This window comes from Trachemys scripta, chromosome 3 (genome assembly GCF_013100865.1).
Source record: "Trachemys scripta elegans isolate TJP31775 chromosome 3, CAS_Tse_1.0, whole genome shotgun sequence".
NCBI lineage: Eukaryota > Metazoa > Chordata > Testudines > Emydidae > Trachemys > Trachemys scripta.
Genome location: NC_048300.1, coordinates 188170755 through 188193889, shown reverse-complemented (window position 1 = coordinate 188193889; position 23135 = coordinate 188170755). Strand labels below are relative to the sequence as shown.

The window sequence follows — 23135 nt, the reverse complement described above, 5'->3', positions numbered from 1 at the left end:
GATGGGACCTTATATACATACACCACAGGAACGCAGCCACCTGTGGGATGGAGTGCAGCAACCAACCATCTCCTAACACATTACATACCCATGAGGAAGGGGGAATTTTAGCTAGGGATATAAGGTAAGCCATCATGTTCTTACAGAAGTCCCATAGAGGGCCTTCAGTGTTAAACCAGAGCAAGGAACACTTAGGTTTTTAAGTCATATCTCTGACAGACCTCCCTGTAGTAATCATCAGGGTACTCCAGGTCTTAGAAGGTCAACACTCTGAGCTAACCCATCTGGGGTTTGAACCTGTCATTCCAGGAAGCTCAAGCAAGAAATTTAGACTACTAAACCATCTCCCCCTACAGGAGCAAGTAGGAGGGAGAGGATGGGCTTGGATGCCCTTGTGTATATATGTATGCATTTGGCATCATTCAGAAATTGGAAAAGTGAAATTATTAAGACTACGTGAAGTCTATTGTCATGTAGTGTCATGGCTCAATCCTGTGCCGTGCTGAGCACCTCCATGTTGATGCTGACCGCCTTCAACTGTCACTGAGATCAAGGGGAGCCTATGTGGAATATTTTTACATTTCTTTTAGCATTAGTGGTCTCTTTAACATTCCACATCATGAAACTTCCATACAGGTTAAGTAGAAGGGATGCTTGTTAAAGAACATGCCAAGGCACAGTGCAGTCTGGGTGATGTCCACTTCTCTCTGATTCATAGAGTATTTTTTTCATTCTTTTGATGTATGGTTCGCAAAAAGATCTAGGTCCCTTCACACATTCTTGGTTCAACATTTGCAACACATCAGTGAAGCCCAGAATATGTGTTGGAGGTGTGTTCACTAAACGAACCTGTTGTTTCTGTGGAAGAGATTTTGTATTTTCCTGAAAAGAAAAAAAGCATGTTTTGGGGTGGAAGACACAATAGCACTGCACTAGTTGTATGTTACACAGACCCATCTATCCATAACAAGGATTCAGTCTGGACTGTGGCTACATCACAGACCACAAAAACAACATGACTTGTGGTTTGTATCAGATGCTAACACAGATAGATTACGCTGACTTGCATTAGTTAGATTGTTTGAAAGGGACACCTGAATTCCATTATGGAGTTCCAGATGCTGATGTAAATTCTGCTCTCCGTTACGCCTCTGCAAGCCGACTGAGGCCTGGATTCTAAAGTGGGTGCCCAACGATAAACTCGTACATTCATATTCAGGTAGGTCTAGATGATCTAATTGTCCTGTCTGGCCTTAAAATATATGAATACTTAGGTAGCTAAAGAAGTGACTCGATTTTCAAAGTGCTGAGCACCCAGCAGTTCCCATAGAAAGTAATCAGGCTACTTATTGAGGTGCCTGAATACGAATGTGGGAGTGTAACTTTAAACACCCATTTGGGAAAATCGTGGCCTGGCTTTTTAAAAATATAGGAGAAATTCTGTTTGGTTGTACTGATGCAATCTTTTTGGCTTCAGTAGGTTCTGGCCCTAGATTTTGCCCCAATATGTGGTTAAAAAGACACTTTTAAAACATAATTGTTTGCTATCTATTAAGATCCCTCATTTGCTGCTTTCAGCCCAAACCTTTCCTCATCTCCTCTGAGCTACAGTTGGGTTAAAAAGATCACACCTATAGGGACCAAGTTATTCTGAGTTTCAAACAATACCTCCCTAAGTATCAATTAATAAGTTAGCCTTAGTAAAACAGCTACCCTATGCCAAGAGGTGCTGCTTTCAAGCAACAGCTCAGATCTCCTCAGTCCTAGGTGGTGCAGTGTAGGTCGAAATATACTGATTGCACCATGTCATGAACATAAGGATGGCCATGCTGGGTCAGACCAATGGCCCATCTAGCCCAGTATCATTGATTCTGTATCATCTACAAACTTTGCCACCTCAGTATTTACCCCTTTTTCCAGATCATTTATGGATATGTTGAACAGCACTGGTCCCAGTACAGATCTTTGGGGGGCCCTGCTATTTACGTATCTCCACTATGAAAACTAACCATTTATTCCTACTCTTTGTTTCCTGTCTTTTAATCAGTTACTGATCCATGAGAGGACCTTCCCTCTTATCCCATGACTGCTTACTTTGCTTAAGAGTCTTCGAGAAACTCTTTGACAAGGTCCCTCACCAAAGTCCAAGTACACTCTGTCCACTGGATCACCCTTGTCCACATGTTTGTTGACCCACGAAAGAATTGTAATAGATTGGTGAGGCATGATTTCTCTTTACAAAAGCGGTGTTGACTTTTCCCCAACATATCGTATTCATCTATATGTCTGATAATTCTGTTCTTAACTATAGTTTCAGCCCATTTGCCTGATACTGAATTTAGGCTTACTGGCGTGTAATTGCCAGGATCGCCTCTAGAGCCTTTTTAAAAAATTCAGCGTCACATTAGCTATCCACCATCATCTGTTGCAGAGGCTGATTTAAGCAATAGGTTACATACCAAAATTAGTAGTTCTGCAATTTCAGATTAGAGTTCCTTCAGAACTCTTGGGTGAATACCATCTGGTCCTGGTGAATTACTACTGTATAATTTATCAGTTTGTTCTTGTATTGACTCCTCAATCTGGGACAGTTCCTCAGATTTGTCACCTAAAAAGAATGGTTCAGGTGTGGGAATCTCCCTCACATCCTCTGCAGTGAAGACCAATGCAAAGAATTCATTTAGCTTCTCTGAAATGGCCTTATCTTCCTTCAGTGCTCCTTTAGCACCTCAATTATCCAGTGGCTCCACTGACCGTTTGGCAGGCTTCCTGTTCTGATGTACTTAAAAAAATATGTTTTGGCTAGTTTTGATGTCTTTTGCTTGTTGCTCTTCAAATTGTTTTTTGGTCTGCCTAATTATATTTTTACACTTGACTATGCTCCTTTCTAGTTTCTTCAGTACAGGGCCAGCGCAACCCATTAGGTGACCTAGGCAGTCGCCTAGGGCACTACAATTTGGGGGGCGGCGACCGCGGCGGTATTTCGGCGGCGGGACCTTCCGCCACCTCTGTGGGGAGCGGCATTTCAGAGCAGGACCTTCCGTCGCCTAGGGCGGCAGAAAAGCTGGCAGCGCTCCTACTTCAGTAGGGTTTGACTTCCAACTTTTTTAAAGGATGTCTTTTTGTCTTTAGCCACCTCATTTACTCTATTGTTTTACCCATGGTTACATTTTTTGATACTCTTACTGGTTTTTTTATTTGGGGTACACATTTAATTTGAGTCTCTATTACGGTGTTTTTTAAAAGTTTCCATGCAGCTTGCAGGTATTTCACTCTTGGAACTGTTCCTTTTAATATCTGTTTAACTAACCTCTTCATTTTTGTGTAATTCCCCTTTTTGGAGTAAGATGCTACTGTGGTGGTTTTCTTTGGTACTTCCCCCCCATAAGGAGGTTAATTTTAATTACATTAGGGTTGCTATTACCAAACAGTTCAGTTATATTCACCTCTTGGATCAGATACTGTTACTCACGTAGGACTAAATCAAGAATTGCCTCTCCCCTTGTGAGGTCCTGGATTAGCTGCTTGAAGAAGCAGTCATTAACGGTGTCTAGAAATTTTATCTCTGCATCCCATCCTGAGGTAACACACACACAGTGTGACGTTATCTGGTTACAATATGACCATATAGGTCATTGTACAAGATTTGCTGCAAATATATAACAGTGGTTGCAACAAAGTTTGTCTCATAGACTTTAAGGTCAGAAGGGACCATTATGATCATCTGGTCTGACCCCCTGCATGCTGCAGGCCACAAAAGTGAGGTGTCAAGTGAGGTGTCTATGAAAAGGTTATGATTTACTGGTTATAATTATGTTCTCTGGATGCATGTATCATTTTTGTATGTGAAGTTATAAGTATTGGCTCTATACTTGGATTTCAAATATTTGCTCCTGGGGTAATGCCCATGAAGTAATTAGCCAGTACATCTTGGAGGAACTATTCAAATTGAGTAGCCCATCGAAAAAAAACATTTAACTGACAATGAACCATGGGAGATGCCTATCTACACTTAATGAAATTTTCTGCTGTGACTAGGCAAAATGCATGGACATGTGACTTGTCCATGTGACTTCAAACGCCATCTTGTTGTTGTAATTTTCCACAGTAAGAACAATGGGATGCTCTCCACAGGGCAAAAGCTATAAAAGCCCTGGAAACACCTCCATTTTGTCTTCAATCCTGCTTCTTACCTCTGGAGGAATTTTGCTACAAACTGAAGCTCTGAACAATGGACTGAATGACCCATCCAAGCTGTGGATGTATTCCAGAGACTTGACTTAAGCCAGCAGTTTATTCCATCACTGCTACAAGCTTAAACCAAGAATTTTGCCATTATTGTATGTAATTGATTCCTTTAACCAATGTTAACTCTCACCTTTCTTTCTTTTTATGAATAAACCTTTAGATTTTAGATACTAAAGGATTGGCACCAGCGTGATTTTTGGGTAAAATCTAAGTTATATATCGACCTGGGTCTGTGGCTGGTCCTTTGGGATCAGAAGAACCTATTATTTGATGAGACTGGTTGTAAAGAACCATTCATCTCTGAATCCAGTGTTTTTGGTGGTGATATAAGAACTGGACTGTCTGAGGAAACTGCCTTTATGTTTTCTTGTTAGCCAGTGTTGTGAAACAGGAGTTTAATGTTGTTGCTGGCTTGGTATATCTTATAAAAGAATAACCATCAGTTTTGGGTTGTGTTTGCCCTATTTCTCAAGAGTTTGTCCTGAATTTGGCTCTCTCAGTTATGACCCACTTAGGAACCGTTACACACAGACAAATGGGAATAGTTGAAATCCTCAGTATTAGTGGGTTTTCTGTAGCCTCTCTAATCTCCCTGAGCATTTCACAATCACTATCACCATCCTGGTTAGGTGGTTGGTAGTACATTCCTACTATTATACTCTTATTATTCAAGCATGGAATTTCTATCCATAGAGATTCTATGGTACTGTTTGGTTCATTTAAAATCTTTACTATGTTTGACTTTGTTTTTTCACCTATAGTGCCACTCCCCCACCAGTGCAACCTACTCTGTCATTCCTAAATATTTTGTACCTTGGTATTACCATGTCCCATTGATTATCATCATTCCACCAAGTTTCTGTGATGCCTGTTATATCAATATCCTCATTTAATACCAGGCACTCAAGTTCACCCATCTTAGTATTTAGACTTCTTGCATATCTACACAAACACTTATAAAATTTATCAGAAGTTAGTTGTCGGCCTTCATGTGATGTAATTGAATGAGACTCTCTCTCATTTGACTGTTTCTCTTCAATTTCTATCTGTATTTTATTAACTTCTATCCTCTCCTTTTATCTAGGTTATAGAGGGGGGAGGGATAGCTCAGTGGTTTGAGCATTGTCCTGCTAAACACAGGGTTTTGAGTTCAATCCTTGAGGGGGCCACTTAGGGATCTAGGGCAAAAATCAGTATTTGGTCCTGCTAGTGAAAGCAGGGGGTTGGACTCAATAACCTTTCAGGGTCCCTTCCAGCTCTATGAGATAGGTATATCTCCATATATTTATTTTTTATTTTATTTTTAATAGAGCATCCCCTTTAATAAATCCTTCCCTAAGGGATGTGTCTGTCTGAACCGTATGCTTCTCCGCACCTGTCGGCTTTCCCTAAGGCCTTACTTTAAAAACTTCTCTATGACCTTTTCAATTTTACATGCCAGCAATTGGTTTAGGTGGACCCATCATTCCTCTATAGGCTCCTCCTTTCCCAAAAGGTTCTCCAGTTCCTAATAAACCTAAATTCCTCCACCGAACAATTGAGACCCTGCTGTTCTGCCTGTCTAAGTGGCCTTATGCATAGAACTGGAAGCATTTCAGAGAATGTTTCCATGGAGGACCTGGACTTTAATCTCTTACCTAGCAGCCTAAATTTGGTCCCTGTGACCCCTTTCTTACTTTCCCTATGTCATTTGTACCTACCTGTACCACAACTACTGGCTCCTCCCCAGCACTGCACATAAGTCTGTCTCTATGTGTTGAGAGGTCCGCAACCTTCACACCTCGCAGGCAATTCACCATGAGGTTCTCCCAGTCATCACAAACCCAACTACCTATATTTCTAAAATCAAATCCCCCATTACTATTGCCTGTCTCTTCCTAATAACAGAGGTCCCCTCCCAGGGAGGGGTATCCTTGTGTGAGAAGATACCATGGCATCATCTGGAAGGATGGTCCCAACTACAGGATCATTTCTCTCTGCTCCAGCTTGATGTTCTCCTTCCACAAAACTTTCATTCTCCTCAACAACACAGAGACTGTCAGACTGGATGTGGGACTGTTCTACTGTGTCCCAGAAAGTCTCCTCTATGTACTTCTCTGTCTCCTTAACTTCTCGAGTTCAGTCACTCTGGTCTCAAGAGCCCATACTCGGTCTCTGAGGGCCATGAACTGCTTGAGATGACTGAGTTTTTTATACAAACCTAATCTAATGAATTTTTAAACAAACCTTAATAGGCCAGCTCTAGCTCCCAGTTATACCACTGTAAATCCAGTCATTCCACTGCCTTCAGCTACTGGAAAATGGAACTACCATCTTAGATAGAGAGACACTATTTGAAAAGGATTTGAAAGGACACAAAAATCCTGTCTGTTGTCCTTGTTATCACGTAGCAATTGTCACATACCTGCTTTGCCAAATAAGTTGTTTAGTGCTCCTGAGAATGGAGAGCTCATGGAGAACACGGGGGCAGAATCACCCAGGGACGTTAACTGTAAGATGGAAACTGGTTTTAGTTAAAAGTCAGGAACATTTTCTGCTACATTTTAAAAGAGATTGTATGAATAGAATGCTGTTCAGTGGAGCACACAGGAGGCATACAAATGGGGTGTGGGACAGGCTAGATAAAGGGGCCTTTTAAACCAGTGGTTCTCAACCAGGGGTACACATATCCCTCTGGGTACACAGAGGTCTTCCAGGGGTTACATCAACTCATCTAGATACTTGCCTAGTTTTACAACAGGCTACATAAAAAGCACTAGCGAAGTCAGTACAAACTAAAATTTTGTACAGACACTGACTTGTTCATACTGCCCTATATGCCATATGCTGAAATGTAAGTACAATATTTATATTCCAATCCATTTATTTTATAGTGCTATGGTAAAATGAGAAAGTCAGCAATTTGCCATTAACAGTGTGTGCTGTGACACTTTTGTAGTTTTATGTTTGATTTTGTAAGCAAGTCGTTTTTAAGTGAGGTGAAGCTTGGGGGGTACGCAAGACAAATCAGACTCCTGAAATGGGTTTAGCAGTCTGGAAAAGTTGAGAACCACTGCTTTAAAGCCATCTATTGCAGAGGGAACAATGATGCTATTGGGGCATCCAGTAGCATTCAACCTATCAGCACAAATTAGAGCCTTCACTTCTCTCTGTGTTTGCTTTCTTGTGGCTTGCTCTGTTTGGACTGGATTGTGGTTTTAGTCTGAATTGTTTGTACGTGTGCTGTGACTCTATTATTTGTCTGGCATATTCTCCAGCCAGGAATATGTACATTTATGGTAATGATCGTGGACAAGAGAGGAGCAGACAGATTAAATTTAAAATAAAGTACAAGACACAGCCACAAACAGCCTCTGCCTAAATGGCGCATATGATATATGGGGTTAGACTACAAGACCTTTCACTCCAGACAGCACAGGACTTCTGCCACTTGAGCTCAAGGAGAATTCCCATTAGCACTATGCCTGACATCCTCTTTAAATCAGTCATCAACAGATGAGATTACCACAAGCATTTCAGCAAGTCTGATTCCAACCACCAGAGGGCAGGTGGAACATAAACTAAAACAATTCGTATTTTACAGAGGGGCAGGGAGAAAATGAGTTTATCTTGCTGGAGATGAAGGACATTTCCTTTATGGAAAAGTCTCAGAATTCTATAGGGCTGGAACCAACAGGTTTCTCCAGAGATAAAGAGGGGTTCAATAGAAACACTCTAAAAGCCTATAGAATTTAATGAGATCTCTGCAATAGATTGGTTTAAACTTTCTATAGCAGGGTCCTCATTCCCTATTAAATGTGATAGTGTTTTTATAAGGTTCGTCAGACTGAATCACTGTGGAAAAAAGGATGCAATTTAATAGCTCTGAAACACAAGTTCATAAGGTGATCAAGGAAGAAGATGAACATGAATTAATTATTTTTAAGAAGGATGGTCACACAGGGCCTGATCTGCTTTGCTTATTTAACTCTCCTTATTGGCAAAACTCCCATTGAAAGAGGCCAAAATCCTGAAGGGTGCAACTTCCACTGATGTTGCTGGGAGTTTGAGTTGGCCCAATGGGGGCTTTTCCCAAATCAGGAGTGTGTAATTTTAATTAGGCTACTCATTTCTTATTGGAGTGGAGCACTGGATGAGTTTCCGATCGAACACTATTACCCATTCATAACAACCACCCAACCAGTGGCTGCAGATTAGCAGGTACCAGATGAACAATGACATTTTTTTTTTTTAAAGCTGTATGGAAATGTTCCCAGCCTGACAGGAGGCAGACACGCTCTTTACAAAGAGTCTGTAGTGAAGATGTGTTGGTGAAGTCCTCCGTCAACCCACAGAATAAGTACAGAACAGGCAGGCACAGTGCAAGCTCTCCTGAACTGTCTGGACAAAGTGCCTTAAACCTTTATGTGGAGGAATCAGCTCTGGGACTGAAAGTGTATTTCATCCTGGGATTCTAATGTGCCTGCCAGCAAGGGTGCTAATTTGTATTAACTGCAGCAGTGGCTTCACGACAGCTATAACTCATTCGTCTGTGCATAAACTCCATTGTCTCTCATAGGCCCATATTTCTATTAATTTAATCATTTAAAAATGTCAGGGCCATAGGAATGGCCATACTGGACCATGGTCCATCTAGTTCAGTATCCAGATGCTACAGAGAGAGTTGGAGGAAACCTGCAGTAGGAAATTCTGGGATAAATTTGTCTCCAGAGAAAGTCCCTCCTGACCTCCAATAGTCAAGGCATGTTTACATTGCATCTGGGAGTGACCCTCCCAGCCCAGGCACACAGACTCATGCTAGTGGGCAGGGGCGGCTCCAGGCACCAGCGCAGCAAGCGTGTGCTGGGGGCGGCCTGCCGGTCACTGTGAGGGCGGCATAGCTGCGTTCAGCGGCATGCCTGCGGGAGTTCTGCTGGTCCCGCGCCTTCAGCAGCAATTCGGCGGTGGGGACGCTGAAGGCGCAGCACCGGCGGACCTCCCGTAGGCATGCCGCCAAAACCGCCTGACAGCCGTGCTTGGGGCAACAAAATACATAGAGCCGCCCCTGCTGGTGGGGCTCTCATAGCTGTGTAGACCTCACAGCTTGGGCTGGAGCAAAGGCTCTCAAGCTTGGAGGGGAGGAGGTTGGAAGGGGTGGGCATGAGAGCCTGAGCTCCAACCTGAGCCGCACTGTCAAAGCAACATCTACACAGCTATTTTTAGAGTGCTAATGTGAGCCCTGTTAACACGTGCCCTTCGAAGCTGTTATGCCCAGAAGCATGTGGATTTCTAGCCCTTCCTGCTTGTAGTCAGTAGGCACTTCCCCCAGAATCAGGCACCCCATTTGTTTCTATGGTCCTGTGTGTGTCAATAGGAGAGCTGGTTGAAATGTTTTGAATTTCAAAAAAAAAAAACAAACCAAATTTCAAAATTTCAAAGAAATTTTGAATATAATTTTTAAAAGTAAAAATATTGATTAAATTTTCGTAACTCCACCTCCCCCATTTTTGACCAACTATAGGTCAAAATATTTTGAATTTTGAAAAGATTTAAAAAAAAACCCATTTCTCCCAACTCTCCTCTTTTTTGAGCAGTTCTAGTAAATAAGTACGAGTATAAAATATGTTTGATTAAAAATACATCTGAGGCACTGCAGAGTATTAATAAAGTAACTATGAAATCCATTCTTAGAGAGGATTAACCTTTGTTTGCTGTGTACTCCATCTTCCAAGTGAATATTTGTTCAGCAAGGCTTCTACTACCTGTGGTTTGCAAACAAAGTAAATTAGTAAATCCATGCAGTTAATTCAAATACTAAGCATATCTTTGTATCAGGTGTAAGACATTAGTTGAATTCTTACCTTCTTGTCCCTGAGAGTTCCAAACACCAGAATGAATAATCCCTATAAAAATATGATATTTAAATATAAATATATGTATTTGTCCACATTTAACCACACTAGAGCATTCCTCTCCCACCATTTGTCTGTCTTGACTATTTAAACGATAAGCTCTTCAGTGCAGGAACCGTTTCTTGCTATGTGTTTGTACAGAACCTAGCACAATGGGGTCCTGATCTTGTTTGAGGTTTCTAGGCATTGCTGTAATATAGATAGTAATAATAATTCAGCTCACAGATGTGACACAAACCAACACAGACAAGGAATTTCCAGGTTATGGATGTCATTGTGTCTTTAAATCATCCCATTTTTCCTGGGTATTGCATGAGAAGATGGCGACCAGTTAAATGCCCTGTTCTATAATGCAGTAGTGCTTATTCAATGTTTCCACAATATTGACTGCCATTCTTTCTCAGGCTGTTACTGTGTGGTTAACATGTTGCTATCAAAAAGTAATATGCAAAGTGACTAGGGATGTAAAATTTTGAAGATGGGGGGGGGGAACATTTTTTTCACTTTTTGTTTCAGAAAAGAAATGAAATTGTGAAAAACAAATATCTGCAGTAGTTACTTGCTTATCAAAACTAACCTTGATTAACTTCTGTAAGAATGAGAAATGTATTATGCATAATTTAGTTAGCACATAAAAAGTACCGTTTCGTATACTTATGAAATAAATAAGTATAAATTCTATTGTTTTGATTCAGATAATACGGACAAATACATCTAGCATTAGGGATGAGCTGCAACTTTATGCTCAGGTACTTAGGTGCTTTTTTTTGCCTAGAGAAACATTTTGTTCATTTAAAATACTTATTAGTTATAATTAGAAAATATTTTGAAGGCCGGAAGGGCAGCAGTCATATTATTTTAAACATTACTCTACAAATTATTTCGCTGAAATATTTCATATAACAATTCCTTTTCAATTTCCCACAAAATTGACAATTTTTCCATACCGGGCAAAAAAAAAAAAAAAAAAAAAAAAGCGGAGAAAACAAACAAACCCCAATATTTTTTCCAAATGTTTCCTTTTCCCCCCAGAGCCATACCTTAGTGACACAATAATTCTGATAGTTATTTTCAATTTTATAAGGCATTTCACCCAGGGAATCTGAGTGGTTTACACAAATGAATTATTATTTGTTAACAGAGCTGGGTGGAGAAAGGTAATTCCATTTTATGGAGAATTTGATATTTCAGAATTTGTTGGATGTTTTTCTCATCTGCAAAGAAACCAAAAATTTCAAAATTCTCAGTGAAAGGGAATATGGTCCCTGCTCTAGAACAGTCTGCCTGATGGAATGCCGTGGAGCTATAGACCCTGAAAGCCCTGGGCAGAATGCAAAGCAGACAGAGGACTAGAACCCAGGAGGCCATACTGCCAGGTTACTTCATTAACGGTTAGAACTCATTCTGCAAGTAAAAATCTTAGCTCATGATTGGCAGAAAACAGTCAGTCAGGTGGGTTGGTCCATTTCAGTTGTTTACTTCCCATTTATTAGTATTGCTCATGAATTTATTGTGTCTTTGATACCTTAGATCTGGACTGCCATCCTACAATCCCTAATTATTTGGAAGCACTGGAGGAAACAGAATCTGATGGTAGCTCAGGATACATAATAAATGGGAATACATTCTTAACCATAGTGAATCTTGCTCCCATGCACAAAGTAAAGCTGTTTGCGTAATTTGGGGAAAGAATTGCCTCACAACTTATTGACAAAGACCAATCAGTAAGAAACACAATCTATTTACTGACAAAGAGTCCTGTGGCACCTTATAGACTAACACGTATTGGAGCATAAGCTTTCATGGGTGAATACTCACTTCGTCAGATGCATGTAGTGGAAATTCCCCAGAGGCAGGTATAAATATGCAGGCAAGAAACACTCTAGAGATAACAAGGTTAGTTCAGTCAGGGAGGATGAGGCCCTCTTCTAGCAGTTGCAAACTCATATAAATGATATGATCAATACAGCTCTAACATTATTATATGCATTGATAGAGGTACCCATTACTGCAGAATCTGGCTGAGGTTTTTATATTTTAGATAATGAGCAGAGCGCACGCTCTCTCTCAAAATAAAAACAACAAAAACCAGGGGGCCATATTCTTGGATGTTGATGTTGTTTTAGTCTTGGATGTAAAAAGGAGTCTAAATTAAGCTTTCCACAGTTGCCCATAAAGGAAATCTACAAGGAAGTTTTTTACAGCAGAAACTCCTCTTGAAATCTGGCCTCCATTCTTGTCAAAGAGACTGTCTTAACAGAAGTCTTACCCAATAACAATTTGCTTGCATATGGATGCCAAGATCTTACTTTGCATTTTTGATTATTTCAATCTAATTTTACCTCTCCCTAACATTTAATTGGGTTCCTTCCATCACTTACTAAGGGAATCAAGGCTGGGCCTTGGGTGAAACGAAAGAAGGACTAGCCTGCAGGAGCTGGTTTATGCTACTACTGGATAAAGGTTTTCAAAACTTGTCATCATTCACAGCACTTGCTGTAGCTATTCAATAGTTGGCTACATCTAACCAAAGGGAATGATCTAAGGTGAGAAAACGAACAGACACGTGTTCACACTTTCCTACCTGCAAACACTCTGAACCATTCTATGACTGGGCTCTAGACTTCAGGTTTTTTGTGCCCCGTAAACCTGGCTTTAGAGAGAAAGAAGTGTTGCAATGCATGGTACTAACACGGCTGGAAGCTATAAGTGCAGCTCTGATTAGGGGCATCTGAATGAGACATTTGAAGTAAAAACCCTCAGCTGAGCAGCTGCCAATTTAAAACATACACCATATGCCTCCCACACACTCCTGTCAGCTTTTAAACACTCAATGTCTTTTTGCTTTACTTCAGATTACAAGTATTAAACGCTCCCTTATGATCTTCACAACTAGGGTCTGACATACAATTAAGAGACTTGGATCAGCCTACCTAGGTTAACCTTCAGAAACAGCACAAAGGAAGAAATGGACAGATTGCAAAAGGAAAAGTTTGGTTTTTACAGGTTTCAGAGTAGCTGCCGTGTTAGTCTGTATCCGCAAAAAGAACAGGAGTACTTGTGGCACCTTAGAGACTAACAAATTTATTAGAGCATAAGCTTTCGTGGACTACAGCCCACTTCTTTGGATGCATCTGAAGAAGTGGGCTGTAGTCCACGAAAGCTTATGCTCTAATAAATTTGTTAGTCTCTAAGGTGCCACAAGTACTCCTGTTCTTTTTTGGTTTTTACAGTTTCCTTCTGTAAAGAATTAATAACATGAAAGGCGTTGAAACCTATCACCATCCACTGCTGAATGACAAACAGCTGAAATCTTCATGAAGTAGACTAGAGCCAGGAAGGGTACTGATCACAATCTCAGAGAGCAGCTACCTAAATAGGATTTTAGTTTAAATGTAGCCCATTTGGAGTGCATATTGTTTAGTGAAATGAGATAATAAACCAACAGACTTCTTAATTAAGACCATCAATAATAGGACAGTAAGGCAGACTACCTGCTTGCTTATTTTTCAATTTAGTGCAATTCAATTGACATTAGAGAAAAGCTAATGGTTTCCCCCACCCTCAAACACAGCTAAAAGACTGGAAAGAAGAGACTATCCATTCTGGGTAACTGTCTGGCTATGAACAGGAAGAAGCTATCCAGACTCTGTAATGCTTACACAGGCTAAAACATCCCAAAACCAACAGGCTATAATGTGTTATAGGATTAAGCGTCCCCTCCTTTTAATATGTATTTTTATGTATGCTTTTGGGAATGTATTTTATTTTTGTATGTGCTACTATAGTTAGTGAAAAGCTTGTTTTCTTTTGTGTGTGTCACGTATTTGCTCTAGAGTATCAAAAAGTTCCAGTACAAGAACCAGTCAGTCAACCTCTGCTTCAGCTGCTCTAACAGCACTGAACAATACAATAGACTTGAACAGCCTCAGGCAGAATTACAAAGCTATGCATGACCATGGACTGAAAACAATGTGAACTATAGCACCATTAGAAAGCGTAATAAAGACATATGTTTTAGCAAGAAGCAAGTAAATCAAGAGTGAAACACTAGGACAAGGGTAGTTCTCTTGCAAAATCTAAGTGCCACAGAAATAGTTTTGTTTGGTTTTCTGGTTTCAGTGAAAGATTTACTTTTAATAAGATGCCTGTTGTGGACAATTTCTACTGTGGACAATTCAGTATCATTTTAGTAGATGATAGCATGATTTTCAATAGGTAAAGCTAAATTTTAAGTATAAAATATAAAGAAAGCCAAGACAGCCATTCTAATTTAAAATTTCTACTAGTGATGCAATGGAGAAGTTTAAAAAAAAATTAACTGACAGTGCCACACACAGGATGTGAAGTGGCTTTGTGTCACTGCTGTTGTAAGGCCTTTTAGTAACTTACCTAAATAAAACTGAACTCTATTTAGAAGTAAATGTTCACACCTCAACTGCTAGAAGAGGGCTTCATCCTCCCTGATTGAACTAACCTTGTTATCTCTAGAGTGATTCTTGCCTGAATATTTATACCTGCCTCTGGGAAATTTCCACTACATTCACCTGATGAAGTGAGTATTCATCCACGAATGCTTATGCGCCAATACGTCTGTTAGTCTATAAGGTGCCACAGGACTCTTGGTTGCTTTTTACAGCTCCAGACTAACACGGCTACCCCTCTGATACAATCTATTTACTGTAACTTCAGGGGCATGAGCATCTTAGTCCTTCCTGTCTTCTTCTTCTATGAGTCTGTGTTAAGTGGTCATGGAAAATAAAGCAGTGCATAGATGATACTCACTTGGAAAGCATTGAGGAGAGTAAATAGTATATGGAATACTATTGAGCTGTCTTTGTTAAGGGTTGCGACTCCAAATCCCCAGGTAAGGCCAAATAGCGGTGTCAGAGTGGCAACATTTTTGATGGCTTGAATCAAGGAGCTCCTCTCCTGCTTGCTTGGCTTCTCCCCAATGGCAGGCCTTAGTATTTTGACTAGGATTACAATGGCAATGATTGAATTCACAGCCACAATGATCAGTGCGGGTATAACGAAGGCAAGAAGAGCTTTGCTTTTCTCCCAGTTGAGCCAGCAGGCATTTTCCCTTTTGTAAGTGTTATGCGGCTGAGTGACAGCTATGGTGATGACTGATATCATAAGAGGGCACCCATATCCCAAAGAGAATGCTACAGCTTTCTGGATGGTCTTGCTCGTGTCATGTAAAATGAAGACAAGGCGATAGAAGATCATGAGGCCCAGGGCAAGCATCCAGAAAAACATACTGAGGTAGAACAAGTGGATGAAAAAGGTGGCAGCTATGCAGACATTCCCAGTCACTAGCTCCTTTTTGTCTTGTAGGAAGGCAGCGACAATGAACCAGCTGTCTGCAATCAGAAGAGACACAGCTATGTTCAATATACAGACGTGACGCATGTAGGAGGTTCTGTTTTTGGTCACATATTTCCATACCAGGGATTCAATTAATATGCAGATCATCAAGCTCACAATGGAAATGCTCAGGCCAATGTAGGTAATGTAATCTAGTGACTGCAGTGCGGCTTTGGAGGACCCCTGGTCGAATGACATCAGAATTGAGAACGAAGTCAAGTGACTGCAGATGCAAATGATGTTGTCTCCTTCATCCTTCGGATGACAACCGGTGTCATCCCATCCTCCTACAGCAGCAGAGAGAGAGTTGTTCCAAAAGACACACTGGGGTTCTTTCATGGACAAATTGCTTTTGGCAAATGTCATAGAGATCTGGAAGTCCAGAGGGAGCGTGCTGTTCGTTGTTGTCATCATCACCAAGCCGTTCACATCCTTAACTGTCTCACTGGGGTTGGGCAGAATATTGCTGAGGTTTGAGAAAGCCACGGTGATGATGGTCGAGTTTTGTTTCAAATTCTTAATTGTATCGCTATTAATTAGCACATTACCGCTGAGGTTTGCTGAATTGGAGAAAGTAAAGTTCTTATTATAGTCTGATGTGCTATTTTCTGTGATAACTATACCTTGCAACTGAAGGTTGGTGTTGGTGATAGGAGGAATGGTATTATTAACTGGCCGGAGGGACTGGGAAAATCTCTCCACTGAATCCAGTAACAGAGAACTGTTCGCTGTTTCCTCATTGTTCAGAGGTTTCCAGGCAAGTATTCTGGAACTGTTGATAATAATGTTCACTGTAGAGAGGAAATTCTGTAATAAAGACAAACATCTGGTATTAATGACGTTCTTTACGATCATTGCTACTATCAATAATAACACCTGAAATTTATCTTTTTAGCCTGGCCTCTCTCAAACAATCCCTCAGACCTTTCCCCCTGGATGTCCCGTCTCAAGTCAGGATCACTGAAAGCAGAGGTGCTCATCTTTCCTTCTAATACTGCTACACTTTTGCCTGGCTCCAGTCCTGGCTCCCAGGTTTGCATCCTCTGTGTTATCTCTGACTCCAGTCTCCCTTCTGCTCAAACATCCAGTCCACTTAGCTGGTATAAAGCAGCAAGTCTCTTGTTGAAACTTGCCATTTCTTCCAGCTAGATATATTACTAAAAATCAGCCCTGTCCTCTCTAATTCCACTTCCTGTCCATTCCTTGTTCATCTCTTGCAATTCACCTGTTTTTATTGCCAATTCGTTTCCCTTACCTGATCACAACCCCTCCACATTTATCCTCCTCATTTTCCCCGTACCTGCTTCTAACCCATCATTCCTCAACACACACCTCTGCCATTCACACACTCTTCACCTCAGCTGCCTCCCCCCGTTTCCATCATCTTGATTTCACTCATCCCCCAGACAACTCATAACCCCTCTATAAACACCATAATTTATTAAAGAAACAATCTCCCATGGCCTTCCTTTATAAATCTAGGGGAACCATCTTGATTTGCGTAACTGTGTGACCATACCACCGTAACCTCTGTACTCCTCCTTTTCTCCACTATCCCTACTGTTTATCAGACTCACTTGTGTATCATGTCTAAAATGAAGACCAGAAGCTCTGCGTCAGAGACTGTCTTCTATGTTCTGTAAAGTTCCTAGCACACTTCTAGATGCTGTACAGATAATAATCATCCTCTCTCCTATTGCTCCAAACATGTCACCCTTTTGCTTCTTTCATATAAAAGCAAAGCTCCTGGTCTTCACCTTCAGGGCCTTTCATCTGTATCTTTGTTCTTGTTTCCTCTTACCTTATCACTCCATCAACTCCTCCCTAGTCCACGTACTAACCAATCAGGGAGTATAGTCCCATCTGATGCAAAGGCCAAAGAGCCTACCCGCTTCTATAAGGCTTAACTGTAACTTACTGTCATTGTGCGTTGCTCTGCGTCTGTTGGGATATTTGAAACCAAATCCAGAATGGTAATTATTGCCATCAGGTTTGCAGGTGAAGTGTTTATTTCTTGTAGTTCTTTTATTGTAGTATTATGAAGAGTCTCAAGATACGTGGGTAGCTTTTCTTCTGCTTGTGGACCATACACCAAAGACTAGAATGGAAATTAAAGATGATGTTACATATATGCAATGCACCTGAGGCTTGATCTTCAGTCAAGATACACAATGATTACATAGGGAAAGACATGTAACTCCCGCATTGGTCTAGTTGGACAGAGGAACAGGGTGATGGCAGGTGATTTCTAGAAGGGAAGACAAAGGATGCAGCAGCAGGACTGTTGTTGTATCCAATGGACAGTGCAGATCAGAAACGGGGTTATGACAAAAGCAAAAATGAGAGTGGTCCTACCAACCGCTCAGCCAGACACCAGGCTATGGGAATTATTCCAAGCCAGAGACTAGCTGACAGCAAGGGATGGCTTACGCTCTGGAGCTACCTGTGAAGAGCAGTCATATGTGTGGGGTGTGTCTGCAAATAGAGGACCACTGTTAATGAGCAGTGTAAAGGCTGTGGCAGGACAGAGTGATGGTCACCATCCAGCCACTGAAGTATGAACAGAGGGCAGGAACATGCTCTTGGGAGTTGCAAGCCAACAAATCTCACTGAGGGACAGGCAGCACTACCGTAGAACCAGAGGCAAGAAGCAAGTGTTGTGCTAGTGTTGGACAGCTCTGGAGAGAGGCTTGTCTATCTGACTTTGTCATAATTTCCCTCCTTACTTTCTGTAAAGGCTCTGTGTTGTGGTGACCCTTCCTCTGGCTGTGGAGTGCCATGAATGCTCCATTCAGAGCTAGTCATGGTATGTGTACTATATACACTCACCTACGGCAGATAAAAGCCCTACTACTTCTAACAGCTAAGGGTTATTCACCTTTAAGGCAAGTGGTAGAAGCCTGTGATTATGGTCCCCAGGTTGGTTAGGTGTGGTACAGCACACACATTGTGAGTAGGGGATATAGCCTTGATTCAGGACAGCACTTAAACACATGCTTACCTTTAAGGGTTTGCTTAAGTCTCATTGACTTCAATGGGACTTAAGTATGTGATTAAAAGTATGCATGTGCTTAAGTGCTGTCCTGAGTGGGGAATGCTTTCCTGAACCAGGGCCTATTTGCCTAGTCAGAAAGACCTGAACAGTAATGTCTGCGCAGTAGGTAAGTATCATGCAGACTAAGCCGATGTTTCTCCACCTTTTCAGGTTGGTAACCCCTTATTCAGAATCAAATATTTGCACTACCCCCTTATATTTACTATGGAAACAAGCACCAAATGTGTATCTACAGCGCTCAGCCTCTATAATTTGTGTGTGTGTGTTTCGAGAGATTGACAGAGAATAGTGGACCCTGCAGGCTAAGGGTGTGTGGAGCGTGGAGGAGGGAGATTTTCTTTGCTTTAGATTGTAATAGAATTTTCAATGCCTCACAACCCTGTTCCTTCGGTTGGCTTGATAAGCGCTGCACCAGGCTGTTCTAAATTACTCTGCCGCTCTCATAGCTCCCCATAGCCCATGGAACAAAGGGTTTATTACCTAGCTTTAAAAGCACTTTTAACTGAACAGTTGCATTTTTTCCAGTATTGAATGTCTTTTTAAATGGTTAAAGCATTTTGAATTTGAAACAAATTGAAAGCACTGTCTACTCTTTATTTAAAACTACTGAAAAAACATGAAAGGAACACAAAGTTGTTACCTCAGCATTATTGAGCAGTGTGTTTATTTGGTCAGATATGCAGCTGTTGCTAGCAACCTTCCAGTTGGTGTTACACACATAGATTACAGTCCCTCTAATGGTGATGTTCGTGCCATTCACATCTTTAGAGCCTGGGCATGGTTTTTTTATCTGTGCTCCTTGCTGTCCCACACCAATGCTGCCTGAGCACATAATTTTATTTTCTGTATTAAGAAAAAGAAATAAATGGATGACAGGGAATAGAATTCTCTAATTTCTCTGTATTTTCCTTATTACAGATAATTTTCCTTCTGGATGTTTATTTATATATAGATATAGATATAATGTGTGTCTCATCTATCTATCTGTCTGTCTGTCTATCTATCTATATATCTATCCACACACACATATTTCCCTGGCACTCCTCACTGTAGTATTGTATCTGCATGCCTCACAAGCATTAATGAATGAAACCTTGCAACGTTTGTGAGACAGAAAAGTCCTCTTATCTCCAAGATGGAAAACTCAGCACTGAGTAATTTACCCAAGGTAATTTACAAGAATTCTGTGGCAAAAATGAGAATAGAACCAAGATCTTCATCCTAGACCTAGGACCTTAACCACAAGATTATCCTTCTTCCTAAAACAATCACACAATTTTCAAAGCACTGTGCAAGCAAGGACAAATTTATTAGCAGACATGGACTCAGGTTTGAAATATCCACAGCCCTGACGTATCCCAAATTAAGAGGTGTTTCAATACAGCATTTTGGTTTGGGTTGATCCTTAATTATAATCCTCCCTTGGATATAAGTTTTGGGAAGCTGTTTGCCTGCAAAAGCACCCAAAGATTTGCTGTTGTAGTAGCTAAGAATAAATCACAGAGATGGGCGAATCTCTCCAACCCTTCTTCCGAAGCCTGAACAGAAGTTTTTCTGAGGTTCAGCAAGGTCTGGTTTAGGACTCCATCCACTCATGTTATTAATTTATTTTATTTTCATTTTCATGTACCTCAGCACTCGTGGGTTCTAGGTGGGAGCAGAAGCAGAAGAGCTAAAATTCAACGTCTCATAGATTTCAAGGCCAGAAGTGACAATTGTGATCATCTAGTCTGGCCTCCTGTAGAACTCCGGCCACAGAACTTTCCCAAAATAATTCCTGGAGTATATCTTTTAGAAAAACATCCCATTTTGATCTAAAAATTGTCAGTGATGGAGCATCCACCATGACCCTTGGTCAGTTCTTCCAGTAGTTAATTACTCTGATTGTTAAAAAATTTACACCTTATTTCCAGTCTGAATTTGTCTAGCTGCACCTTCCAGCCATTGGGTCATGTTATACTTTTCTCTGCGAGATTGAAGAGTCCATTGTTAAATATTTGTTCCCTATGTAGGTTCTGATAGACTGTAATCAAGTCACCCCTTAGCCTTCTCTTTGTTAAATTAAATAGATTGAGCTTCTGGAATCTGTCCAGAACTATAAGGCACATTTTACAATCCCTTAATCATTCTCGTGCCTCTTCTCTGAACCCTCTCCAATTTATCAACATCCTTCCTGAACAGTGGACATCAGAACCGAACTTAGTATTCCAGCAGCTGTTGCACCAGTGCCAAATACAGAGGTAAAATAATCTCTCTATTTCTACTCGTGAGTCCCCTGTTTATGCATTCAAGGGTTGCATTAACCCTTTTGGCTACAGCGTTTCACTGGGAGCTCATGTTCAGCTGATTATCCACTGTGACCCACACATCTTTTTCAGAGTCATTGCTTCCCAAGAAAGAGTCCGCCCTCATGCAAACGTGGCCTACATTCTTTGTTGCGCGATGACATTTAGCCATGTTAAAATGCACATTGTTTGCTTGTGCCCAGTTTACCAAGAGATCCAGATCACAAGTCTATATCAGTGACCTGTCCTCTTCATTATTTACCACTCCCCAATTTTTGTGTCAGCTGCAAACTTTACTGGTGATGAAGTATTTCTAGCTCAAATGAAAGTAGGAAGTACTAAAATCTCATGAAAAACACATCTTTTGAATTTCCAGCCCAATTTTGCAGACTCCTGAAAGTTTAGAAGGTTTGAATAATTATCCAACCTCCCTAAATTTTAAAATGTGTCCATTAAATATTATAAATTGTCTGGGGACAAGAACATCTCTGACTATGTGTTTGTACAACGTCTAGCTGATGAGGCTTTCTAAATGCTACTGGATCACAAACCATAAATAGTAATAAGGGCTTGATTGTGAATCCCTTACTCCCACTGGGAAGCAGTTACTCTTACAAGTAGTCTCATTGACTTTGATAGGATCACTTGTGTGAGTAACTATTCACCAGTGTGAGTCAGTGCTCACAGTCTTCCTCGAAAGCTGTTTAAATAAGTGCTGCATTAACAGAAGAAGAGGGGACTGAAATTTCTACTGTAATGCACAGGTTTAGCGGTAGGCAGTGCAGCTACAGCCCATCAAACAATGGAATTTCCATCCCAGGGGAAAGTCCATATGTCAACATTTGTTTACATCCCAAATGAGAATAAAAACTCAAAATATCAAAACTTTCTGTCAAACAAAAAATTGCATAAAAATTCGATTTGAAAATCTTGAAAGATTTAATTTCAGGTTAACATTAATCTGTATCTGCCTGACCTGCTGCGAGTTATAATTTTACTATCTCAAGTCACCATTCTCCTGTATGGGCTGGGCTCCTAGGCCAGACTACATTTCCTATGTGTGTCATGGGAGATGTAGTCTAGCTAGGGAGTCCAGCCTATGGGGAAGATTGGGGGCATGAGGCACCAGAACTATAATTCCCAAGGCAGCTCAGATGACTGCAGAGATCAATGTTGAACTGAGCCAAAACAAAACACCTTGTTTTGGTTTTCAAAATTTCAGCAAAATTGACGTTTTCTAATGACAACCATATTTTCTATCAAAAAACATTTAGATAGAAAATTACCAACCAGATCTAACCACAGCACATGCTGCTGCATTTAAGCAGCCTCATTGATACAATACATGTCCTTTGATTTGGCAAATAAGTTAGGGTTGTATATTCATTTGCTGTATATAATTACCAAGATTTCTTCTTACCTGGTATAATACTTAGTTTCATAGGTGAACTTGTGACCTTATCTTGAATGCGGTTAACAAAGGTACAATTTGCCACGACATCTAACATTGAGCTGCAGCTTTCTGTGTAACTGTAATTGTATGTGTAGCACATTTGGTTTCCTTGTGTGTTTTTCACTGCAAAGAAAGATTTTAGGTGTGTTAATGTAATCATGGGTGGCAAGTATTGAAGGCCAGTGGAGGCTAAGCCTCCCCTAACCCAGGCCGTGCCCCCACGCTCCACCCCGAGACCCTGCCCTCATTCCCCCCTCTCCCCTGATGCTGGTGGGGACTCAGCTCCAGCTGGTGGCCTGGAGCTTGGGGATTGGGCTGGTGGCCAAGGGCTGCAGTGGCCAGGGCCAGCCCAGGGGTTGGGCCAGCTGGGGTTCCTCCGGCTGGCCCTGGCATGTGGGGCTTTGGGCAGAAAGGGCAGGGCCTGAAGACTAGCCTCCCTGAAGAGGGGGCGGGTTCACCCACCGCCCATGAATGCAATAGTTTGGTTCTGTAGCTAGAGTAGAACAGGAAGTGCTTGTGAAAATCTCCTCTCTCAGCCTCTTAAAGAACAGCTCTCTCAGCCCTTCTAGGGATAGTCTCCTACTGTTCAAGCTTATGATCTTCTGCTGCTTATGCTCATTCCTTGCTACCTTCTTATGTTGTCTCTTCTGTCTACAGACATATAGTGTAAGCATCCTTCTGGCCTTCCACTATGAGAACAACTTTCCCCCAAAGTCCTTTATGGTGCAGCAACAGTGGCGGGGGTAGCCACTTCAGTGCACCTCTTTCATTTCTGCTCTCCGTGCTTCTGCTGAAGCCTTTCAGTTTAGGTTAGGATTTTCTAACTCTTCATC

The 23135-nt window shown here is 41.1% G+C and overlaps 1 protein-coding gene across 6 annotated transcripts in view; it reads right to left on the bottom strand.

Annotated features, from left to right (window-relative positions):
• Positions 1-6: 6 nt before the first annotated feature.
• Positions 7-23135, bottom strand: part of ADGRF5 (adhesion G protein-coupled receptor F5) — an 87581-nt gene continuing 64452 nt past the window's right edge. For all 6 annotated transcript variants that reach the window (XM_034766630.1, XM_034766631.1, XM_034766627.1 and 3 more), the window contains 8 exons: positions 22270-22425; positions 19205-19407; positions 17428-17607; positions 14925-16316; positions 10089-10130; positions 9930-9989; positions 6653-6737; positions 7-882 (listed from right to left, as the gene is read on the bottom strand). In XM_034766630.1, the coding sequence (XP_034622521.1) occupies positions 803-882; positions 6653-6737; positions 9930-9989; positions 10089-10130; positions 14925-16316; positions 17428-17607; positions 19205-19407; positions 22270-22425 (2198 nt within the window). In that variant the 3' untranslated portion in view covers positions 7-802. The remainder of the gene's footprint in view (positions 883-6652; positions 6738-9929; positions 9990-10088; positions 10131-14924; positions 16317-17427; positions 17608-19204; positions 19408-22269; positions 22426-23135) is intronic.